General features: G+C 37.7%; 1 protein-coding gene across 2 annotated transcripts in view; it reads right to left on the bottom strand.

Moving 5' to 3' along the window:
* TTBK2 (tau tubulin kinase 2) overlaps positions 1-26611 on the bottom strand; it is an 81176-nt gene that overhangs the window by 24972 nt on the left and 29593 nt on the right. For both annotated transcript variants that reach the window (XM_072429076.1, XM_072429077.1), the window contains exons 3-6: positions 22751-22898; positions 12252-12325; positions 11384-11524; positions 9140-9244 (exon numbers count right to left, since the gene is read on the bottom strand). In XM_072429076.1, the coding sequence (XP_072285177.1) occupies positions 9140-9244; positions 11384-11524; positions 12252-12325; positions 22751-22898 (468 nt within the window). The remainder of the gene's footprint in view (positions 1-9139; positions 9245-11383; positions 11525-12251; positions 12326-22750; positions 22899-26611) is intronic.

Here is a 26611-nt window from a genome sequence, read left to right as displayed (position 1 = left end):
CAGTTTGGCCCCTTCCACTTATATTCTGCTTGTTCATAAGACCTTTTGGAGTAAGAGGCTTTGGTAAAATGTGGTTTAGGAGAGAACTGAAGACTAATACTACACTGGTTGGGCCCACTCTGTAATTGAAAACTATAGCTGCCTATTTCATTAGTCATAATTTAATGAAGTTAGAAAGAGATGAAAATATAAGGAGTCACTACTTCTGCTTGCAAAAAAAAAAAAAAAAAAAGTGGTTTGCACTCTCTACTTCAGGCCACTCTCTTTGCACTCTCTACTTCAGGCCACATTCTTCCCTGTAACCACGAAGTTCTGTTCGACTCCCAAAAAAAAAAAGATTATGTTTCCACCTTTTTTTTTGATATTTGCTATATCTTAGTGTTGCTGATCTCCTGTATATACTAAGGAGTAAACTTTTTTTTTAACTTTTTTAAACTTTATCATATTTTTTTTATTGTAGTTGGAAGAGCTAAAAATGTTGACGACTGCAGTACACATCCGATTCTAATGCAGACTACAAGTGGACTTTTCAATATGTTACAAAGGTATTATCTGCTGTTACTATAAATCTTCCCTAGGAAATGCTATGCAGACATTGCAGTGGTGTATGCAGCGAGAGTTTCCAAGAAGGCTGCAGGAGATTAGCAGCTCTAGGATAGAACCAAGAATAAAAAAAAAATTAAAAATTAAAAACTGTATTTTTATTTAAAAAATGACAATTAAGACACCCAGTGGTTTAGCAAACTAAACATCATTCAATAAGCGTACACATCTAGTCAGTCTCACTCTCTTTGCACTCTCTACTTCAGGCCACATTCTTCCCTGTAACCACGAAGTTCTGTTCGACTCCCAACAACAGGCCTAATTTTTTTTAAAGCTGGCCAAGACTGGAGAGAGGCTATTTTAGAAATCAAAGGTGATCCAGCAAAAACATTTGCCAACTTTTTTTTTTTTTGAAACTGAGTTTTTTATTGAACTTTGCTTAGACAGAAAACAAATATGAACATCGAATACAGGTAGGAGATCAATATACAAAACGAAAAGCGTAGGTTACATAGGTGAACAAAGGTAATCAAAGCAAAGTATATGTCCATGTCCATAGGTAGCAAGTGCTACACTCGAGTATGGCAAATCCCAGTTAATAATAACACGGGGAGTAGTAGTCCACATAAGTAAAATGAATGAGTCCAGAACGATTAACAGAATCCCATAGTTCTCCCCAGTCTGTTTTTGGGGGGCGGGCCGCCCACCTGCTGTGATTATTCCGCCCGGCACATTTTTAGCAGCTCTGAGCGGACACCGGAGAGGCTGATCTGCTCGCTCTGTTCTCCGCTGATAAAAGCTGATTGCTGATTAGAGCCAGGCAGACTGAGGAGAGCACAGCACAGCTATGAAGAGATCACGGGCTGCCCCTCCCCCTCTCATAGCTGTGTTGAGTCTTTTGGAGAAAAAAAAAAAGAAAGAAACATTGTGCAAACTGTCTCCTCCCAGTGGGCGTGTGTAATGACATCATCAGAGCAGTGTGTATAAATAACACATTCCTCAGCCTTACACCTCTCTGTGTATAAACCTTCATATCCCCTAAACTGTATGTCATAACGATTTGTAATTTTCAGGGTGCACATGGAACACTTATAGTTACCATCATTCACAATTCCAGCACCCCAGCTTTTACAAATTTCATGATATGGGGATCAGAATTGTAAAATCTTGTGAAAATACAAATCCCCCCACCCTAAAATTTAATTACTATGGCAAACGCACTGCCCTGTTACACATTACTGCCCATTTATAACACTAGAAACCCAATTTCTCTGGAATGTGGAGGTGTAGGAAACTTAAAATGTGTGGGGAACATCTGTGGATAACACCCCGTAAAGTTTTATCACAATGGCATCATTAGAACATAAAAAACTCTGCCCATCAAAACGAAATTGAGGTTTAGGTACTGGTAGGGTAAGTCATGGGTAACAGGGCAGCGTGTTTTGGTGGGCAGACTTTATGTAATGATGCCATGGAGATGAAAGTTTGGGGGTGTTAGCCACAAGTGCCCCCCACTTGAACCTTTGATTCTGTTTATCTGCATTTCTCTGTTCTAGAGAAATTGGGGTTCAAGGTAGGGAAGTGGACAATTTGATGGGCAGAGGTTTTTATGTTCTAATGATGCTATGCTAATAAAATTTTAGGGGTTTATACATCTGTTCCCCACTTGCACCTACATTTTCAGTTTCCTGCACCTCCCCATTCCAGATAAATTGGGATTCAAAGAACAGAAGCAGAAAGGGCAGCATAGTATTACAGGTATAGTTTGGTGAAAGGTAGATAAAATATTTAGGGGGCCCACCCAACGGTTCTTACTATGTAAGTGGCCCTTAATTTGCATTTTCAATTTTGGGCTCCTAGGTGCACTTTCTTACAAAACAGCAACCCAAATCTTCCAATTTCCACAAGTTTTTAAACTCATGAGCCCCATATTTTGAAATTCCTGAATGAGAGACCTGTGTACCCTAAAAATTTTAGGTAATTACAACCAACAATTTAGGAGATCTAAAGGAGTGAACGCAATGAGTTGTTAGGCTGCAGAACATGACAAGCAGAATTTACACACACAGCGATCACACGGTGGGTGGATACATTTCACAGGCAGTTTTTGTTTTTGGAAGTGATGAGAGGAGGGCACTGGCTGTCCTGTCCCCATCTCCAATCACATGCATGATGCTCTTTGTGTTACCTAGGTATAGCGCTAGAAGGTGACATCTGAAGGTAGGCTGAATTCGCATTGGCAGTAAGGTTGCATTTGCTGCGTTTACCCCTCACTTACCTCTCGCCAGGAACCACTGCAGGTTGAAAAAATGCTAGGCCTGAAAAGCCCAGCACTTACTGCCTGTTACCAATCCAAGGTGCCCAGCAGTTATCACCGGTTACCAATCCCAAGTGCCCAGCAGTTATCACCGGTTACCAATCCCAAGTGCCCAGCAGTTATCACCGATTACCAATCCCAGGTGCTCAGCAGTTGTCAAGAAGTAGTCATTTAGGAGGGGCATTTTTACTTCCAATGTGAACTAAGCCTAATTTGTTAAGCAACATTGATCACAATATTACACTACTACAAGGTATTACACTATTAAAACATGGAACTCAAGGGAGTTGGATTAAAATACACACCACTGGGTATGTGGGGGTATATTACAAAAAAAATGGAAAAAATTGTACATTCTAACAAGCCAGGCATTAGAAAGTTGAAACAAAGTAAAGGGGACAGGTTGAACACTGACACAATAGCAGGGGTTACTGGATAACTATGGCATAAATAACTAGGAGCTCCAAATTTGCTGTGTCTATCCCCGCCCACTTTTTTACCATCCGGCTACAGTTTCCCCCCACCCAGCTGAATAAAATTTCTGGGGAGAACACTGGAATCCAATACAGTATTGCTGGAAACAGAAAAAAAACAAGAATCACAGGACAAAAATACCAAATGAAAATGAAAATAAAACTTACAGTGATATTACCAGCCGAGTACAACTTTTGGGGGGAATAGAAAAGGGAGAAGGGACGGGTTGGTGGGACAATGATAGGTAAATTACCCCAAGGTCAAGTATTAAAACAGCTTCTTAAACCTGTAACTGAAAGTAATAAACGTCCCAGCGTTCCAAAATCCTCAAATTTATCCACTTTGTTTATCCACTTATCCTCTTTATTTCACTTTTATGAAGAGCTTGAGGGATATTCAGTCAGGCGAACATCTTGGATACACGTATATAAATCCTTCAATGAGAAAGGTATGGTGGATTTCCACCTGGCTAAAATCAAGGTACGAGCCGCTACTGTATGGGTAGCAAGTTTGCTGGCAAATTTGGGGAGGCCCGTAAAGGGTAGGCCCAGTAGATGATTAAGTGGGTCTAATAAAATCTGTTGTTGGGTCACCCTCCTTCAGCAACTTGTTAACACGGTCCCAATAGCTCTGAATAATGGGACAATACCAAAAAATATGTTCCAGGGTACCCTTTTGGGTCCCGCATCACCAGCAAATAGGGTCTACAGTAGGGAACAATCTATGCAATACATCTGGTGTATGGTATCATCTAAATATGATTTTGTATAAGTTTTCTTTATATAGCGTGCAGATTGAGCTTTTATGTGCTGCCTTCCAAATTTCCGACCACTCGTCACTTTCCAGGGTGCAGCCCAGAATAGGCTCCCATTTATGCATTTAAGCAAATTTGCTAGAGGTCATCTGTATGATCCTGTGAAGGAGGCGGTAGATGGAGGAAATAAGGCCTTTAGTATTGGGACCATCCATACATATTCTTTCAAAAGAAGTGACTTCTGTGAATCTGGGCGTATGATTGAGGTGGAGAACATAGTGTCTAATCTGCAGGTATGCAAAAACCGGGTGTAAAATATTCCTAAAATGGAATAGTCCCTTATCCCTCCAGGGTTGCCACATCCCTCTGGTGAGACTATCAGGCATCAGGGGATTGTGAATGATGGATGTCGGTACCGAGGCCAGAGAGGAAAGACCATATTTATTCTTATAAATCCGTCACAGATCCCTCGTAAACACCATTGGTGAGAGGGTATCTTTATCCCCCAATAATATGGAGGAGCTCCATACCATTACATTAGGGTGGACTGGGGCGATCCAAGATTCCTCCTGTTCCCTACATATAGTGGGTAAGGCCAGCGTGGTCCAAGAAGGCAGACAGCATAAATGGGCCGCCACATAATCCAATACATACATTTACATACACACATACAATTCCATTTGTGTAAATAATTGTAAAGCTCCTGAAACAGCAGGGGGGAATTACGTGAGTATAACTGGTTATATGTAGTCATAATCTGGCTGCCTAAAAAACCAATAGAATGCTCCTGCCACATACCTGTCCTGCAGTGCTGAGAGTTGTAAGGCCGGTACAAGGGTAAGGCCTCTGTTTTGGAGGAGTTCACCTTATAACCCCAGACTTTGCCAAATAAGTGGAGTTCGGGAGGTTCGGGAGGGAGATAATGGGCTGTGTACATCATGTGCATATAATGAAATCTTATAAGAGGACCCTTTCACTTGGACACCCTAGATATCTGGGTTATATCTTATTTTCGCAGCCAAGGGCTCAATACAGAGCAAAAAAAAGGGGGGAGGGGCAGGGGGCATCCCTGTCGTGTCCCGTTTGTTATGGGGAATTGTGTAGAAGAGGCATGAGGCAACTTAACAGAAGCTGTAGGGCTTCTATAGAGGGACCAAATCGTTCCAACAAAAGATCCTGAGAATCAAAGTTTAGCAAGTGTGGAGAACAAGAATGGCCAATTAAGGCAATCAAACACTTTCCCTGCATCTAAACCAATAGCCAAGGACAGAGTTTTGTGTTTGTTGAGGACATCTAGAACATTATAACTAGCATGTGATTTTTATCTATCCATTTTATCTTTTTGATTATGTTCTCCAGTCTTGGAGAGCAATAAAAAAAAACAGGCCCAATGTCATTAAAGACCAGGCCCACTAGCACTAATGGTAAGCTATGATCCCATACAGAAGTCTAAAGGAACAACTGCATAGGATCTGAAAGAACCTGCTGATAGGTTAAGCTGAAGCTTATGGAGCTTTCTGACCAACATTGTTTAACTTCAGTTTGGCATGGGTTTTTTGGTTCACAGATGGCTTTTTCTGGTATTCTGAACTTATTCTTTAAGGCTCAACTCCAGCATTACTTTCAGTCTAACACAGATGTACATACTTTTGGGGTAACGTGTCCTTAGCATTCCCCTTTTATTTTTTGGCTATCAGTTCATTCAGTCATGGAGTCCAAGCCTAGGACTGACATTCCACCAACAAGGCATTTAATTCTTGCATTAATCCTCTCAAGAGTCAATGCATTGCTTACATCTGGGTTTGGAACGGTTGATAAAAAGTACTGAGGCTGAATGCTGGTATGTTCCCAGAAAGTTATGTATAGCACACTGACTGCTCCCACCAGGCAGGATCTGACCACATAGATAAGAGAAGCACAGAAACACAATAATGTCATTGGGTCTAAAATAGGGTATGTAATGAAAAGGGAAATGTAATATTGCAAGATGTAATTAGCATGTTGAGAGAAAGAAATGAAAGATCCAGGGAAGGCAAAATATTATCACATTTACCTTTGGCAGCAAAAAACAAAAGATCATTAATGACAAATTCCAAAATCTTTTAATAAAGTATTATTGGTGGGGACTTCTAATCTGCACTAGAAAAATACCATCTTAAAAATAACCTTTTTTGTGTGTGTTTTAGACCAGTGGTCCCCAACCTTTTGGAGCTTGCGGACCACCAAATGCTCTCCGGACCGCACATGTGCAGGGAGCCGTGTGTCACTCCAAGGGGAAGAAACTTCCCCAGATTGACGTCATGAAGCCAGAACCCACCTACTCCAGAGACACAACCTGCCCACTGCCCTGAGCCTGCGATTCATTTGGGAGACATGGTCCGCAGCTCTGGGGTGCATCGTGGACCGGGGGTTGGGGACTTCTGTTTTAGACAACACATTTACCTTGCTTCATTCAAATGAACCCACTAAAAGATTAACTCACATCAACAGAACCTAAAATCCAATGTCCTAACTCAACCAGTCATTTAAACACTGAATCCACAAACTATGTATTCTACTTGGTGTTTTTGAACATGGGAAAGAAACTGCATCATCAAAAGGATCCCCACAAAATTGTGCGTTACAGTCACATTCAGAAACTAGTATGGCAAAACAGAACTGGGCGCTCTGCTATTCTAAATACATGCTGGATGTGTTACAGAAACTCTGCTTTTGAGATAAAAGTTTATTAGTAACAACAGATCATTAACAATCAGGTAATTGCTCCTAATGTGGAAATGCTATCAGCTAGAAAAATGGCTGAGACAGGGAAATACGACAAAACATCTGGAGTAATGTATTCATTATAGCAGAGAGCGACCAACAAACTAATGGAAAGAAGTACTTTACCAATAATTAGACTTTTCTTGGAATCAACATAATGAGGTTGGGAACTCTTTATCACCACTGTTACTTAACAAATAAGTTTTCAGGCCACATTTCTAAGAGTTTCAACAGACCCCTACCAACAGACCCCTAGGGATTAGGTATAAGGATCTGTCTATATGGAACATTTCGCTTCTGACAAGCAGTTTTAAAGCATTTTCAAGGATATGGAAGGCAGTGTTTGAAGCAGAACCTGTGCAGTTATGTATTCAAATTATATATTTAATACTGGTAGATTATATGAAAATGATGGTTTCCAGTACAGGGAAGTATTTTATTTTATAATTTTATTAACTCAAATTATTCGCAGGCAGTTTGCAGGTTCTCCCTGTGTTTGCGTGGGTTTCCTCCGGGTACTGCACATTCCAAAAACATGCAGTTACTGTAGGTTATCTGGCTCCCCCCCCCCTCAAAAAAAAAAAAATTGAACTTAGACAGTGTTAATGTCATATGACTATGGCAGAGACATTACATTGTGAGCCCCTTTGAGGGACACAATAATATGACAATGGACTTTGTACATAACTTGGTAATATGTCGGCGCTATAAATACTATGTAGTAATATTAATGTCATCCTGTCTGGCCAATTGAGATGGCCATCGGGACACATGGAAAAGAGGAAAAAAGGAGGCCTGAGCCACCTGCAATGGAACAAGGACAAATGAATGCATTTTAACATTTTGATCAGGCAGGTAAGGTTATTTTATTGCAGAAGGAACATTGCCTCTCACCTCTGCAATAAAGAACCTGTCTAGTCCCAATTAGACCAAAGTACAGTAAAAGTTTATGTGAAAACAGAACACATACTGAAAAGTCATAAGGGATGATTTATGATAGCTGTCACAAAGGTATGGATTTCTATTGTTACATCAACTTGTATTTGCATGATTTTTTCTAATTACCTGCATCAGAATAAAACATTAAACTAAAATGCTGATTTAAAGCTGAATTCCAGACAAATATAGAAAACATAACAGTGTATAATGTAGCTATGTATTAGCAAATATTTCCATGGCTTTTGTACAACAGAACCCATACTGTAATGAACCTGGGGTGCCAATCAAGTATTTTGCATACAAATGTGTTGTGAAGCAAAAAGATTGTTAGGATGAGAGAATAAAGTGATCAAAGTTTATCTCATTGGTCTTCTGCTGCTCTTTTACTATACTGTCAGCAAGCTTGGTGTTAACCTATTAACTGTAACAGAGAATGTGACCTAATCCATCAAGTTGTGAGGTGCCACAGGCATGGCTAATTGGGGGACCAGTTAACAGAAATACAATTTGTATACAATTTGTAAGGAAACAAATCTCCTTCATCTGTGCTTTTAGGTGTTTGCATGGAGGCCAGCTTTAGGGAATTTTAACAAGCTAGCTATGGAAGAAAATAGAGCTCCCCCTTTGTTTGCTGCATTCCTCCACAATTTCATTTTCCCATCATTAAAGACCAGGCTGCTGAAGCCAGGTGCCTGAATACAAATCAAGTTAAGGCTCTGGCAGCAGCTGATGCAAATCTGTCATGCAACAAATCAAATCCTCCGCTCTCCTCTCAAACAAGGAAACACAATTATGTGACCGATGTTGCCTATAATATTTCAGAAAACTCATAAACATTTTTTAGTGCATAAGACAGTCCTGCGGTAACAGGCATCCAGTTTGGCCGGCTCCGTATAAAGGCTATTTTAGGCATAATTTGCTACGAATCATTCTTAATTAAGGTGCAGAGCAGGACTGAAAAAAAAAATAGCCATTGATTACTAGGGCCTTTATATACTAATTAAATGGGGAAGGTTCCAAGATAGAAAAGCTGCTAGAGCAATATAGATCTAGCTGTGATGGACTATTTTATGCATGGAACTGGAAAACGACACTCCAGTTTAACCTAGGGTAATATTACTGAAGTGATATATAGCAAATACCATGTTCTAGGTTTAGATAATTGTTCTGGCATATGTGCTCTTGGTGTTTGATTCCAGATACTTAAGTGTTATTGTGCATTTTACAGTGTTGTCAAACAATGTGTGTAAACATACACATCTACGCTCACACTTGCATGTGCTCACTATTTAGCATGTCATACTTAAGCAGTTTTAACCTCTGCACCACTGAATTACTGGTATACATACCGGACGCACATCTCCACAGGAGTTGGTAAACTGCCGCGCCAGTCCAAAATCCAACATAAAACATTTCCGACAGGTGCTGGGGAAACGTCCCATTGCAAAATTTGACTGTAAGAGAACACACGCAAAGAAACTTAGACATAATGGAAATTAAAATTTTAGCTTTGTGATGCAGAAAGCTTGCCCCACCAGCTTGGGGATTTAGTTTGCAGTGTACTACGCCAAAACTGACTCCATCTTTAACATAGTCATCTACGAAGCCCTATTCCTCAGCTGGGTAGTGAAGATGGGTTATACTCAAACACAATCATCACAGGCTATTAGCTATCTCTCATGTGTCAAAGTGTCAGACCTTGAATTTCCTTACCACCGCCAAATCACATTTAAACTTAACTATACTAAAAGTCAGCAACCTGAAACAAGCATGCCTGGTCCAAGTAGTGATTGAAGAATAGGGTTGGCCTCTCCACAGTGTGTAAAGTTCTATCTGACCAATGGCAGCTGCCAAGGTTTTACACAGCAAAAATGTTTTTTTTATCCAGTTTCATTACCAGATTTTTTGTGCCTACTTGGTTAAATTTAATAAAAAATCTTGTGTAAAATTACTGCAAACAAAATACAATTTGAAATACATTTTTAATAGTATCCTATTTGTTTATGTTCCTCTAAATATAGGTGACAAAACTAAAAAATAATAGGTTACTATATTTATTAAAAGTAACACGCCATCTAACAAATTTAGCTGGAAACACAGTGCTGTTAATTGTAGAATACAACTCAAACGGTAAAGCAAATTACAGTTCATCAGTAATTGTGAACTCCTACTAGACGATGTTCCATAGTGGTTAGGAAACCTTTAATTAATGGATCAGTCCATCCAAATATAATTTCTACACTTTGGCAGATACTGAATAGTCACAGACCAAATGATTTGCTTTCTCTCTTTGGGTGTGAAAGATCTGTGCCAAATTACCTGATCTGCCAACTTGTCAAGGAAGCCTGCATACACACCAAGATGCAAATACAGTGTATAGTTACATAATGATGTCTTGCAGAATCAAACATTATTTAACCGTTGAAGTGTAATGTCTAACAACTGCTGTCGAGCAGCTATACCCAACACCCATATTGACCACAGAAATCTTCGTTACGATTGTATTTTGTTATCATGTTGATCCATTAGCCCATGTGTGTGGAATCTGATACTGATGTTGTACAACAAAATATGCACAGAATTGTACAGGGTGTATGAGAACGGGATATGTAATACCACCAATGATTCCAATTTATTGTGTGATATGTAAACAGACAATCGATTCATCTATATGGGTAGCATATCCTCTGTTCTTCAATTTTCAACACTACAATGTGTCAATAGGTTTTCATGCACTGTGTATGGAATCTTTATGCTACATTACTTAAATATTGTGTACGAGCAAATGTGAGCTAGTTCATATATAATTTAAATCTGCAAGTGAGCTTAGAATGGTGTAAACCATTTTAGATTAGATTTTATTTAACTAATCATTATAGCTACAAATGCTTTTAATTTGATTCACTTTTCATTTTTTGGTATTACCATTTGTTGCCGTTACCAGCTATGGTATCATAATATTGACTTGGACAACACATAACTGGATGTAAAATTATATTTACCATGACTAGCAAATCCTTACTGTGATTATCATCAAGGTGACTCTTATAGCACAACAATTATATCTGACTACTCAGTAGCTGCTAAGCTATAAACATCACAAGGGTAGTTTATGTCATCACATTTACTACACATTATAAAAGTGAACAGAGATCACAGTACTAGCTGTAACGTTACAGTAAGTGCTGCAGCATTTTGTTTATGGTATCTTAAAACTAGACATTGTAATCTCCTAGGTGTCCCCATGATGGAAATTGTACTTAGAACAGATTTCTAAGCCCAAAACATTAATAATTACCATCATATAGTATCTCTGTGTAAAAGAGAATTTAACTATGGCAGAATTACACCATCAGTGCCTGGGCACAGTAGGCAGACACGGGAACTGGAAGAAGAAATTGCAGCCTAGGGAACAATTTGGATGCAGGGTGTTAGGAAACAAAAGGGTTGCACACCCAGAAAAAAAAACTATGTCACAATGTGCCACTTGGCTGCACATACCCACCCTTTATGCCAATTGCTGACCTACTACAGCAATTTATTTACATTTCAATTTAGGAAAATCAAACTGTAAAAATTTGTCAGGTACTAACTGGCTTGATGTCTCTATGAAGGAACCCTACAGAATGAATGCTTTCGATCGCCTCCAGAATTTGCCTCCCAAGTCGTAGCATGGTGCTGATGGAAAAAGTGCCCCGGGATTGGCTACGCCGAAGATCTGCCAGGTTTCGACCCTTAAAAGACAAACCAGAATCATTTAACACCACATGAACACCAACTACTACAAGGCTGAATGCAAAATTCTGTAATGGAATTAAAACAAAGAATGGCTTATAAACTCAGAAGAATTTTAGGGTTTCACAAATATTCCTAAACTTCTATTCACATGGTTCAAAAGGATGTGGTACCTTTTAATAGACTTCAAAAACTCCATTACTTTGAAAGTGGACCAATCACATGTCTTACTTTGTATAAAAGGTTAGGTAACCACAGATAATTGAATTTTTAAAACGTATCTTACATTTGAATTTGAGACCTCTCCCTTTACTTCTGAATGGAAAACCCAGAGCCTCCTGGGATACATACATCACCCAAGACCCAATCTCAACAAGTATCAACAGCTTTCCACCTGTTTTCCACCAAAGTTTGATTTTTGTTTTTATTGATAGTTCTGCTTAAAATGTGAGAAGGAAGGAAACACTAAAAAAGAATAATTGCTTTCACCTACACTAATTCATTTGAAGTTATGATGAACTCATGTAGTGAAATCCATTGAAAGTTTCCAGTTTTGGCTGGTGGCAGTGGTATTCAAACTGAAAATTAGAGCTGGTTCTTTTTGATTAAAAAAAAACATTAAAAGTTTCTTATTCCAACAATATTTAAAAAAATGTAATTGCTAACTCCTTCAAACTTGAATTAGAACATTACCATTAGAATTTTTACAAATGTGCTGTGTCATACCTGTAACTGCATGACAACATAGTTAAATCGATCATTCCTCCCACATCCTATGAAGCGACATACATGATCTTTACCTAAAAAGAGAACATGCAATTACTCAATACAAAGAATCAATACAAAGTTAATCTTTAAATACAAAATACAGTCTCCTGGAAAAGCAGATTATTCTTTTAAGAAGTTAAACTATTCAAACAACTTATTTTACCATGTTTAATTACTTTAAATAAAAATGTTTAATAAAATATTTACTCATGTCTGATCAAATAAAAGCTAGGAACTGTAAAACAGAATTGTTAAAATAGACATTAAAATTGTATAGTGTAGTGCTGGTGCCAAAGGAGATCAGCTGGTGTTAGTTCTCAGGTTTCAAAGTTTTTTTTTTTTTTTCATGGTAGAGCTATTAGTAGTCAAAGTGTAACTAAACCTGCAATACTCCCCTATCCTCATGCACGCCTCAAATTGTAGAACTGGGAGGTGATCAGGCAGGTAAAAGCTGTTATTGCAGAAGGAACACTGCCCGTCCCTTTTTGCAAAAAAACACCTTTTTGATCATAGATTTTAGATTCAAAGTGGGACTTTCCACTTTATTACATTCAGTTGGACTTGATTTGTAATGCTGAAAATGTTTCAAACTCCTCCAAGCAACTTCTTTAGTACCAATGCTGGGTTTTATTCCTGACATTTACACATTACAAAGAAAAAGAAAATGCTTGGAGGAAGGGTGAAACATCCTCTATATTACAGCTGAATGTAACCAACTAATTCTAGCTAGGCTGAAAATTGTGATTGGCTATATGACTGTATTGTCACTGTTCCGATGCAGCAGGGAGCTGGATGTGTGGTTACCACTTTATGTTCTGGAAGCAGCTTGATTGGGCTTAGAAACTGCTAATACAGTGAGAAAACACATACTTACCAAAGCCATAGAAAACGTTTAAGTTAAAAAAAAAATTGTAAATGCCAATTAGCTCTAATTAAGGAATCATGTGTCTTTCCCTAAAAATAAAAAAGGCTTAGAATTACTTTACACTACTCCTGAGAATTCCTTGCACTTTTGCCTGCTTTTAGAGCTCTATTGCTTTTCCCCGCTGCAGAGAGTGGTTATTGAGATACATGACTGAAGCCTGCTTTATCAAGAACGTGGTAAAGACACAGATTGAGGACAGCCTAATTGCAAAAATAAATGTTTCTGATGGCAATCTGGGAAACTACAAAAAGAAGGCAGATAACTATGCATCAAAAGTATTTGTTTTCCCTATGTAAAAAGAACACAAGAAACAAAATCAGAATAATACAAGTTTTGCTTTCTACTAGGCATAAATAGTAAAAACAAAAAAAAAACAAAACCAGGAGTTTTAAGATATTATAAAAAAAGTGCATTTACTTTCATCACCAAGTCTCCTCACCAGGCTCTGCAACAATAAAGACTTAAAAAGTTTTTTTCACTGCAAAGTCTTCCTAGGCCTACCATACTTTCTCTCACTGGGCTAGTGGCAGAAGGGGCACCTATAGAGGTGATTAGCAAAAGTATGCTTAACCTCAATAGGAAATTTGCTTTACTAAGTAACTATAGTAACTTTGGATTTGCAAGAGGCTAAACAGTGCAAATCATTTGCAATGTTGGGTATGGCAATTGGCAGCTCAAGAATCAAATACTGAATTACGGGAGGCAGAAGGCCTTCTGCCTCCATATCTAGAAGTACTGGGTTTTCCATGGGATATGATTAAATTGAATATAATTACACATTTGGGTGTCTCTTCCACAATCCATTACATAAAATCAGGTGTGCATGTTCCACATTAGGAAGATTATTCCATTTGTCATGGTCAACAATAGCAGCAGCACAAAAAAAAGTTTTGGAAAATCCAAAATTGTCACCAGGAATAGAGGGAAAACACTTCCAAAGAGATGCTTTATCAGGTGACAACGGTCTAAGGCTACGTACACACATTCCATTTTTGTCATTGAAAACGATCTTTCACGTTTGTTTCCAATGACAAAGGACCGAAGGATGATTTAAAAAACACTCTACCTAAAAGTTAAATGAACCAATATTTGGCTCTCTTTGATGCCTTTTTTGCACCATCATAACACTTAAAAAAACTTTCCATTTTCAAATCAACAGAGAATCTATTCTTTATTAAATGCATTAATAACAGTTGTAGGGGCCTGGATGGTGCTGTACAATGCTTCCTGAAAACATTACACTACCCAGCCTTTGTAATCCTTTTAAGGGCCCTTAGCCTGGATGCTCTTGGTAACATTAATGCAAATGTCAAAATGCCTTGATGGCTACATTTTTGGAAAGTTGGCATTTCTGGACTTGCTGCATATGCATGCAAATTGCCCTAGGTAATGCCCACATGCGATGCAGAGCCTGTATGAAAAGGTCTGAAATCCAATGAAGGAATGAGGAGAGACAAAGGATAATACATTTGGGGAACAATGGGATTGATGCTGCTCATCCTCCACACTGGTAATAAAACAGGCTCAATCTAACCTGTTGCAAATTTTAATGCACACTGTGAGAAGTTAATTAACAAAAGAATCTTCCTCTGAAGTCTGTTTAAAATCCAATAGTACTAGAGGGTCGGCCCCCCATGCATTTTTTCTTGCAGTTGTTAAGAACCCCTTCCCAGTATAAGCTTGGACTGCAAATTGCCTAGCATTATCCTGATCCATTGTCTTTAATATGTTCTGAGTTACTGGCCCAGAATAAGTACAGAAATCCACTCTGCTGACTTTACTCTGACTTTCCTGAACTGAATGTTAAATCCTTGTCAGGAAAACAGAATGTATAAGACTTCTATCCAGTCAACTACAAAGTTCAGAAGGAAGTCAGCAATAGCAGCCTATATTATTTTCTCAGGAAATTCTGTCTAGAATAAATTCTAATAATTCTGGGTCTTCATGCAATGACATGGAAGCTCCAGAACTGCATTTCCAAAGATTCAATAAAGGCCCATTCACAGCCTGTTTACCAATGCTGAAGGTGATGTGGTTTAATTAGAGAGCATACATAGCCTATATAGTTGCATCTATTCCTGCAGAACATTTAAGAAAAAAAAAAATGGTTCTAAAATATTAACATTATTTTACTATTTTTTTTATAGTCCACGTACACATGAATTACAGGCACAATACACATCCAACACCTGTACCATTCTTGGCATGTAATAGAGCCTCAGGGCAAAGCTAAACACATGTGTACATGAAGACATTTGGCTCAACAAACCCTTTCCAACCAGATGTCATGCTTTTTCAAAGTCCTTAGTACAAAGACTATGAATAGTAAGAGATGGTTTTACAGTGTAAATAAAGAAATAAGTGGTCTCCAGAGGAGGGGGAAACAAAGTGAATATTCATGTACAATATTTTACAATTTTATGCTCATTCAAGCACAGCAACCTATTTCCACCTGCCCTATGCAGAAAATTACTATATGTCTTTTTCTATCTCTATGCTTTCTATGAATATAATATCTTTAAATTAGTACACCTTTACCAGTAAAATATTGATATGAAGTAAGAGATATTATTTAAATGTAATTATATAGAAGACAGATTCAACTAGAACACTTCAATTATTTAAATGTATATAATTCATTTGAACAGAATATGTGTGTGAAAAGAATAATATCTTCATGTATCTACAGATCTACAGCAAATTTTCATGCAAGTCATTTGGAACAAAGACACTGGAAACATCAACTGTATTTTGTAAGTACACCCAGAACTGTGACAAGTGAATTTCTGCCCGGTTTCCAAAAGTTTCCGCAAAGATATAGGATAGGACCATGAGGTAAGAGCTGCTTCTCACCTATATACCATACACATCATATACATTATACGCCATATAATCAGAGTTTGAGAGTAAAGGAGGATCTTTAACCACCTGGGTGTTTCACTGATGTCTAGATTTCTGTACCAAAAGCGGTACACTGTTTTTCATGAATTTTTTTTTTAAGTTGTAGACCTGTAACTTACAGAAATATGTCCGAGCAAGGGTCTAGTAGATATCCTGAATATAAAAAAAGTTTGAAACACATAATAATGTAAAAAAAAAAAAAAAATTACTTTTAATAAAATTAAATAAAAGACACAAAAATCAGCTTAAACAAGAATACATAAATAAATCAAAAATACTGAAAATGCGATCATTCAGTATACTGTGTAGTAATATATTTTTCTAAAACACCTCCCTAGTGAGGTAAATTTTAAAACAGTCCAACGCCACATACCTATAGACAAAACTACATAAATATATTTTGTAATATTTTGTATTGGATTGGATACAGGACTTGGTATTGAATCCAATACAAAATATTTGAATTTCCCGCTACGACCCCCATCGACGGGCGCATGCACGGACATCATCAGGAATCGCCAAGGGACGCGTACGCCAACGCCGGGTGTTCTAATTCTTTTCGAACTTTTGTACTTCCATGCAAAAAGTGTAAAATTTTTTGCATGGAAATTTATTTTAGATTGTAGGCTATAATTCACCGAATTACTCAATAATTACTTATAATTCACCGAATTACGGCATAACTCACCGAAATATGTCCAAAATTTTATAAATTTAATAATAAATTTTTTATAAAACATAAAAAAAAAATCTTTAAAAAAAGTGTATAATGTAATGTAATTGTACAGTAGCTTATATAATATATATAAAATACAATTATATATATATATATATATTATATAAAGATTTCTTTGTATTGGACTCAATACAGCTTTTTTGTATTGAGTTCAATACAAAAAGTTTTTTGAATTTCCTGCCCCGCCTCCCGCACCGACGCATCCAGCGACATCACCGGGAAACCCCGGTGATTGTCACTGCACTCACCGGGGGAAGAATGAAGAGAGAGGACGTGTCCGGAGGAGCTGCGGGGACCAGGTAAGTATTTTCCTACAGTTGTAATCCAATTGTCATACAATGTATGACAATCGGATTGCAATACAACGTTTGTTTATATTTTTAACCACCTGGGAAAAGTTTAGCTTTTTGCAAGTGTTTTTACCCCGAACTATGTCGGGTTTAACGCCCAGGTGGTTAAATGATAGATACATTGAGGGTTTGTTCACACCAGCAACACTGGTCCATGTTGGGGGCCCCTGGTCAACACAAGAACAAGGCATTTGTCCATTTAGTTCACGTTTTCAGATCTTCATTTCAGATTTAAATCTACCAACTTCTGTGCAATAAAGCTAAATGTATAGTTTAGGTATTTGCTCATATTACAGGTAAAGCACATCTATAGTAAATTGTTCAAATGTTGTATATTCATGTTACATGTTGTAACATGTATTCCGAGCTTTAGATCTTCATCTAAAAAAAAACAAAGTGAAAATTGTCTTTAAAAATTAACAAACAAAAAAAAAAAGATCACGCAACAAACTGTCTAACTTACATGCAACTCTTTTCCTAAAGCAGTGCACCACAACACACAGAGTATGGGCCTAATTTATTAACGTTCTCCAAGGCTGGAGAGGATACACTTTCATCAGTAAACCTGATTGATCCAGCAAACCTGGAAGGGATATCCTAAAGCCCTTTGGTATTCGTTAGCAAATGTTTCCAATCCTGGAGCAGATCCATCACCCAGCTTCAATGATGAAAGTGTATCTTTTCCAGCCATGGAGATTTTTACCAAATTAATTTTTAAAAAAAAAAAAAAAAAAAAGAAGAAGCTTGAAGACCAATGCATGTAATGAGAATTTTAGCCATGTAGGTTAGGTCCTCCATATCCATGCTGACACCACTTTTGCCCTGCAGCATCAGATGGGTGCTCGAAGAGGTCTTGCTACAAAGTTTTTGACCAATGAAAGGAATATCCAACAGTGTGGGGAATCACCCATAATCCTTTATCCCAGGACTGCAATGGATCTTTATTGAATTATTCAACTGTAAATTACAGTTGGAACATTGCTTTATCATTACATGGGTTGTTCATGGCATTTTAAAAATGCACCTAACTGATGTGGTTTTATTCTTGCATTTACAGCATTTCTCTGGTTATTGAAAAATATCACCAGGTAGGTTACCTTACATAGTTCTTAATCTTCTTAGTACCCAGTCACTATAGTTTTATTTAGCACAAGATCAGAGGCCTTGGATTAAGGCATAGAATCCAGTTAAACAGCCAAGATCAGTGAGAAGAAATCAATAAATGCTTCAGAATAGCAGCATGGTTTCCCAACAGTTTGCTTGTGCTATCTTTGTGATGAAGACATACATACCAGCAGCATGTCAATAGAGAACAAAGCACATTTTTTCTAAGGTTAAACACCTCACTTGCTGCCTTAAAATGCATTTTATAAAAAAGGACAGTATATAGAACAACAGATGATTGTTATTAAAAATAGTAACTAAATAAATCAAAAGTGACCCTGTGAACATATGTAAAAACTAAACCCTACAAAAAGAAGTAAAGGAAAGTCCAACATTCAGCTTCCCAGGAAAAGTTAAAGTAGAAGTATACATTAAAAAATGAAAAATTGCCAGCAGTATGGGCATTACTTTTTATTTGTCTGATCACAATCAATCAGTGTACAATGTCGGGTATCCCTGGCTGCTGGGAATGAAGTAAATTCCATACACATGCGCAGGACTTTGTTCCAGACCAATTAAGATTGGGTGAAGATGGCAGTGCCAGTGCTGTAACAAGAAGGAGTGAGTATTGTACATGCAAATAGAAAGGTCAATTTATTTTATTGTAGGAGGGACATTGCCTGTTCCTTGTGCAATAAACAATCTGGCTGCTCGCAATGGTTTTTTATTGTTTAGTTCCACTTTAAATCGTTTAGAAACCATGATATACCCATCCCCCCTAACTCCGATTCTAGGCGACCCTGGGTTTCCTCTGGGTCTCTCTGATCCAATATTGGGCCAATGGCATAAGTTAGGGGTCTACAGAGCGTCACACTTTCTACACAACGGGGAGTGGATTCATATACCAACCCTACAATTGGACAGGAAACTCCCTTCATTGTCTCCTTGGCGTCATAAACTAGTCACGTATGTTTTAAGATCTCAGCCACGACCCTGCTTTTTTGTCCGATCCTTCCTGCCCGTGGAGGCCCTGTGCGCTGCTGGACGCCCCATGCGGGGTACGCTTTCTTACACCTACCAAACCCTGTTAACTGTACAAACGTCGGATTCCCCCCCGGTTGTGACTAGATGGGAAGCTGATTTAAATATCCGCTTTACTGACGAGCACAGGGATATGTTACTCCACTTCTGCCATAAGGCATCCATATGCAATAAATATCAAGAGACCAACTATAAACTGGCTACCCGCTGGTATAGGACGCCCGTGAAACTTGCTAGGCTCTTCCCGCGATCGGACAGCACTTGCTGGAGATGTGGTGAAGCACAGGGTACATTGCTCCACATTTTCTGGGAGTGCTCCAAACTGCAACTCTACTGCAACTCGGTGACCGACGTCATCTTGAAACTCACAGAGGTGGACGTCAGACACAACCCAGCTCTGGCGCTCCTCCACATTTCAGACCTATCCCATAAAGGATTAACCAATTCCTTGCGGAAAAACCTCTTAAACGCAGCTAAATCTTGCATTCCAGCTTTTTGGAAAAATAACACTCCCCCGACTGTAGCACACTGGCTAAGAAGGGTAGCTGATATTCATCAGATGGACGACTTGATCTCCACTGATGCCAAGAGAGCAGATAGATTTGCCCAAACTTGATACCATTGGATCCATTTTACTACCACTGTGGAATATTCCAGCTTGTTAAAACCCCCTTAATTGGATTTTTAATAATTGTACGTGGGCAAATGTTTGTTCATAGTGGGACAACATATCAAGAGTGAGTTTGACTACACAGCTGGTCAGTGACCTCTTTGTTGGTTACCCCGTTCCCCTTATAAAAATTTTGAAAATGCAGAAGCCTTGGTTCCCCCCATAGCTATATGTTGTTACTTATCTACGATGTTTGCACTGATGGATATGTTATTGCAGACTTGTATGTAAATTTTTCACTTTATTGTATGAACCTTGGTATTCTCTTAAAAAAATTATTCCAAAAAAAAAAAAGAAACCATCACATGAAGTATAAAGAGAGGTATCATACAAACGCAGCCTGGCTAGGAATTCCCACTCCAGATTTATAACCACCCAGGATTGTTTTTGTATTTTAAAAACATTTTTCCAGGACCATGCCATTGCTTCAATTAGAGCCCAGCAAACCTGGGGGGACCACTAAAGCAGGGTGCTGTGATGCTTTAAGGAGTCAATGTACCGCACCCTGACAATCCCCCCTCCCCCTCCTAACAGCTATGATGTCCCTACATTATATATAGAAGCACAGAAACATAATGATACCATCACAAGATCTATAACAATCTAATTTAAATGTAAAATTGATTCATTTAGAATTCAGGAGCCAATCACTAAAATTAGTATTTACTGCCAACAGTATTTTTTTTGTCCCTCTTGGAACGTGACTGGGTATTTCATAAAAATCTTTATGGAAAAATAATGACCATAACCTATAATATTTTCCTGACACAACTGTGGTTGTTTCCCCCAGCTAGATATATTTGTTCATTGATTAAAGATTTCACTATTGCCAATTTTCTTTGACAGTAAACATAAAAGGCCCAGCCTAAAAATGGATGCAGCATCTGTGCTGTTAATGGATGGATTTCAATTACACATCATCCTTCTCTTTTTATGAAATTCTCCTAGTTAGATTTCTGCTGCACCTGCTGGCGTCCCTGTGTAGACCCAAGGCTAATGGATAACAAAGCTTTCGTCATTCCAGCTCACATACAGCAGCAGGGTTATCATTCCTACCTCAGCTGTCTCTCCATTCTCTACGGCAGTCAAGGATTTCACATAAACATCTCTGTTGGACAGTTGACTTTTAAGGGAAAAAAGCTGAACACACTGAACACAGACACAATCCTACATACAGAAAAGGTTACTGCCCGTTCAAAGTGTTTATTAAAGGCATTTTTTCCTAGTTTATGATGGACTTAGTAAGGTTAAGCTTTTTGGTCTCTGCTAAGGGGGTTCACAACTCTAATTGATTGTGTGACCATCATCAATGAAACAAAGGGACAGCTGATCGAGAAATTGTCCTCACAGCAAGAGAGGGAAAATTTCCTAATGGGGGAACCCATTATAGGGACATCTCTTGAAGATGGGAATTTGGTTTTTAGAAGAAGTAAAGGGAAATCTCCCCAGCTGGATGCAGCAAAAAACAGGTTTACTCTTCCATACTCTAAAATCCACATACACATTTAAGTCAAAACCTATATCCCTGTATCTACTCTAAGCACCATTGCTCAAAGTCACATACATTTAAGATCACATTTTCCTAAAAAGAAAATAATCTACAATGTAATATACAAAATGTACCAAATCATGTAAACCTAATAATAGGCCAGTGATTCTGCAATGGATAAAACTTTGCTTGCTTTTATGATTACTTTCTTACAACTTACTTTCTTACAGAACAGGTACAATATCTTGAAAGTTCAGGATTGTCTCAGGTGACATTATAGCTCCTGTTAGCGGTTTCTTGAGGTTCCATAGTGATCCATTGAAGAAGGATATGTGGGTGCTGCTGGACCCTTACTTTGAAGCTTGTTGTGTTTTGGGGAGCGGACAAGTCCCTTACAACTAATCTAAGCCTATAGTGTTATGTAAGGCATTGGAGAGGTACACAAATTACCTTTTTGCTCCATGACTGAAACGACCACAGAAATTGAATGAAAGGGGATTCATGCAGCAAACAGAACATGCTGAGAAATCAATCAACCAAGCAATATTTTTGCTGAACAAAGAAAAAACATAATTTCTGTCCAATAGGGAGGTGAGTAACCCCAGGATTAGTATAGTAGAATTAGGCCATAGTGGGATAGGGATCTTGCTGGTTGTGCAGTGCGGAAGGCACATGTCAAGACAAACCGAAAGGAAGAACACATTAATTGTAAAGAAAAAAAAATCAATTATGTAAGGAAATTGGAACTTTATTTACAGAAAACAGAATAAAAACTATAAGTAAAACCCTTTCCATAAACAATTTTTATTGAAAAATGCTAGCAAATTTGACTTGATGGAAATCTGCGGAACGTCCCCCTCCCTCTTTGTAAAGAATGGGCCTCTATTTTACTGGGAATGTCAAATTATTCTCTGGGATGATCCAGCAACTCTGCCCCTCACCTACCTACAAAACTGATGATTAAAGTGGGATGCTACAGACTGTCACTAGAGTGACAGTTCTGGATGTGCCAATATCACATCCAAGATGGTGGCTTCCAGCAACAGTCTCGGGGCTTTTAAATGTCTTCACAAGGGAAGTTTTTACAGGTAAAAAATATTACATTACTACAGGAAGACTATTGGGTTGCCAAAATGAATGGTCTAGAAAAAGAATTTATTTGCACGTTTCAGACCAACTTGAACTTGTAACATGGGGAAAAAAACGTTGTAAACATTTTTCAGAATTATTGACCTCCTTACCTTGGAGTTTCTTGAGGACTGCCACTTCCATTTTCAGCACTTGTTTTGGTTGTTGGGCAGACTCCACTTTGAGTGCAACATTCTCTCTTGTTAACAGATCCAGGGCATCGTAGATTTCCCCAAAGCCACCACCACCAATTTTTCGAAGCTAAAAAGTAGAAAACCAAGTAGAGCTTATTTACAAGTAGCCTTTAAAATATACAGTTGCATTGCATTAGGAATTTTCAAATATGAGGATCATAAATATTTAGAAAATATATATTTAAATGCCTGATTAGTTGCAACATCCACAATTTCAGCAAAAGTTTTAATGCACACGTAATTAGAGTAATAATGTAAAAGAAATGCAAGGCTTACAGCGTACCTCCAATCTTTTTACTTGCCCCTCTCTTTCTTATATGGATGGGGAAAAAAACAATCATTTTATTTACCCCCTTCAAGCTCATCCAGTCATGCCAGTCCTCTTTGAGCAGATCCACATGTTCTTCTGGTCAAGGTTCATAGAAATCCAGGATGAAGCAGCATTTTACAGATCGTTACACACTGCTGCCTTTGCCTTTGGCCTCCCTCACCACAGAACAGGAAACTCTTGTGGTGTCAGACTGACTAAAAGACTAAGGAATCCGTCTCCTGCTCCTGAATATTTACTAAAAACTTATCTAAAGATGAAATTTTGCTTTTATTATTAGTTTGGACTCTTTTGAACCTCCAAAGTATAGTGCAGGTGTATAACTGAGTAAGAACATTTACTCAAGGTGACGTGATGACATGTATGTCTGTCAAACTTTTTCCTCTGTTCCCAAATGATACCAAAAATACTGAAATGAAAAAACATAAGTAAAAAGCTCCTAATTTTAGGTTCCTTTTGAAAATGCTAAGAAGGTTCTCTTTCCTAATATTAATACATGCACTAAAAGACAAGGATACAAATGTATGATGGGATACTATATGTTTGTGCTTTGTGAAATCTACACATGCTGGAAGGCAAGCAACAACAAAAAAAAATTATATATATAATATAATAAATATTTTATATTGAAGTAGACTAATCCTTACATTTGAAGTCTACAATTACTAATAGGCTTTTTTCTTTTTCCCAACCAACATATACATAAGCACTTTTTGAAGAGAAATTGATTTGAAATGGTATAATTTACCTGACCAAATGGAGCAAGAAAGTGTTACATACACCAAAATTACCACAACATGTTTACAATACTAGAACCGGGCTTTCGTATTAGGACCAAAAGCGAGCTTGCCTTCCTGTTGGGATTGATAATGGTTTTTGAAATACATCTGAAAAGCCCGTAAACCAACCTTTGTTAATCAAGGTTACTGGTTTAAGAGGTCACATTGAAAATCTTCATGAAACCTGAACCTCACTCTACATTAGAGCCTGAAATGCAAGGATGGCTTGCAATGAAATCATCATTTTACTGTGATCACAATATAACAGATATAACGTCTTAAAAGGTAACAGACAACACCAGTCTGCAATGTCTCTATAATATACACTCAGGTAGCAGCCTAAATGGATAACCAACACAAGATATAGGCATGGCTACTCTTCTCAGGCTCTCATACAGACGCCCAGCCAGAAGCATTTTTCTACAAATCCCTGTAGCATCCACATACCCTATATCACATCACTCCCCAGACTCTTTGTCCAGGCTGCTACAAGTATATTACCAGGACTGTCCAGAGAGGTTTACACCACCATATGGTTAGAGATCAAATTAGTAAGTGATACTCAAATGCTGTAAAAAAAAAAAAAAAAATTATATATATATAATGAAGACTTGCTTTTTTCCAGTCAGCAGGGTCAGGGATTAGGCTATAGTGCCTAAACGAAAGTTTGCCAATGCAACTGGAGTACAGTGGAGTAAACTTTCTGTGACACCGACTATTCCTGAGCAACAGTAACATAAATTATTGGCATTACCTGTAGATCGGATTGCATTTTGCTATTCTGGTCTTCTTGTGTCTGCAAAGTTTAATTTAAGACTAATCTCCCATTACCAAAAAATACGTATAGCATGAGCAAGTTATGTGCTCTCCAATCCAAATTACATCAGGTAATGGGGTACAGTTAAAATAAAACATTATAGTTCCTAAGAGTCAAGTGGTTCATTATGTAAAACCCACAAGCAAAAAGGCACATAGAGCTGTGATGGAGCAGAGGAAAATATTGTAGTATTCATCTGTGCTGAAATCACAGTTATCCAAATTCCACATAATTTGTTTTAGAAGCTCCACCAACCTTTGACCTACACCCCCATTTTTCCTGGCTGATTAACTGCAAGCATCATCAAACCCTGTACTGTCCCTGGCTCTAACCTTTTGTCTTTTATCTTCCTGAAAAGTTGGTTGATTCTAATGCAGCAGTTTCACTTAGGAAAGGGAAAAGTTAAAGCAATGTTTGGTACACCACATCAATAGTCAGAGGATACCGGAGTGATGCTAAACTTTTTTGCACAATATTATGCAGTTGAAAACTGAAAGACTGGCCTCGGTTGGGTGCCTTTCAACCAGAATGACACATAGAAAATCATATATAAAAAAGCAAAATCTGATAAAAGCAATAAATAAACTGTTTCTTTCATGAATAAAATGTCCTCTTTAATGAAAAAAACTAAGATTAAAAAAAAGATTATGCAAACTATTCTATACTCTGCTGCTACATGATGATCCAATAAGTGTACAGAATTTACAACTTCATCAATAAACAATGAAATTGGTCCATTTGGACATTACTATGTTTACTATGTATACCATGTTTGGTGGAGTTTCTATTGTTGTCCTTGCTTTTCCTCCATACTATATGTGTACATTTATACATACCTGGACTAATTTTCCATTTATAAGAAGTCTGAAGTAAGACCTAAAATATTGGCTTCATGGTAATTTACAAAATACCACATGAAGAATTAGTGAAATTTGGAAAAATCATATTTTAGATTGTGAATTTTTAGACAAATCCCATCCTTTCTAAACCAATTCATATTGAATACCCATATAAGATAAGTCTGTAGATTTGTGTTCACTTTGCATTGAGAAATTTGAGCAGTATACTCATTGTTATTCCGCTACATCGTCAGATGGAGTCCCAGGAATTAATTTATATTATTGAATGAGAATGTCTTTCCTAATCTTATTTCCTTAGAATGGATATTTTAATATTTGACAGGATTTTTTTTTTATCAGATCCTGATTTATATAGATATTGCTGTAAGTTTTTTTGCACATTAACAAAGTAAAGGTGGCTCCCTTAAATATTTTTTTTTTTTTTTTTTTTGCAAAGTCCCCCTACCCCAGGCCTAACACTCCCTGTTCTAATAATATAGGTTGCAAGAAGCACTCCTGCAGCAATACAAATAAGAGCCAACTGTTTGCATCAATGTTCCAAAAGAGAAAGGCAAGAATGACATGACCAAAGTTTACATGACCAAATCATATTCTGCAAAGAACACAGGTGCAAAATTAGGGTAAATTGCCCAAAATAATCAGACTGTCTGGTTACATCATACAGAGAAAATCTAATTATCTCTATAAACAGAAGCTTTACCATACACCTGGATATTTCTTAAGCTGTTAAAGATTTACATTAACATGCAATGATTATTATAGTACTTTAAGCATTTTGTGTTTAATACCACAGTATGGAGGTCCTCTGTAATATAAAAAGGTTACAATTAAACAGGACAGGCTTAAAAGAGAAGTTCAAAAGACCACAATGAAGCCAGATTTTCTTTGATGAATAATGAGCTATTTTTACAAATATTACAATAACCACAGACATCAAAAGGCACAGCTGGCCTTTAATATGTTAAAATACTAGTAAAATAGGCTAAACGAATTACA

Source organism: Pyxicephalus adspersus, chromosome 12, assembly GCF_032062135.1.
Source record: "Pyxicephalus adspersus chromosome 12, UCB_Pads_2.0, whole genome shotgun sequence".
Taxonomy (NCBI): Eukaryota; Metazoa; Chordata; class Amphibia; order Anura; family Pyxicephalidae; genus Pyxicephalus; species Pyxicephalus adspersus.
The sequence above is the reverse complement of the archived record's forward strand: the minus strand, read 5'-3'. Positions and strand labels throughout refer to the sequence as shown.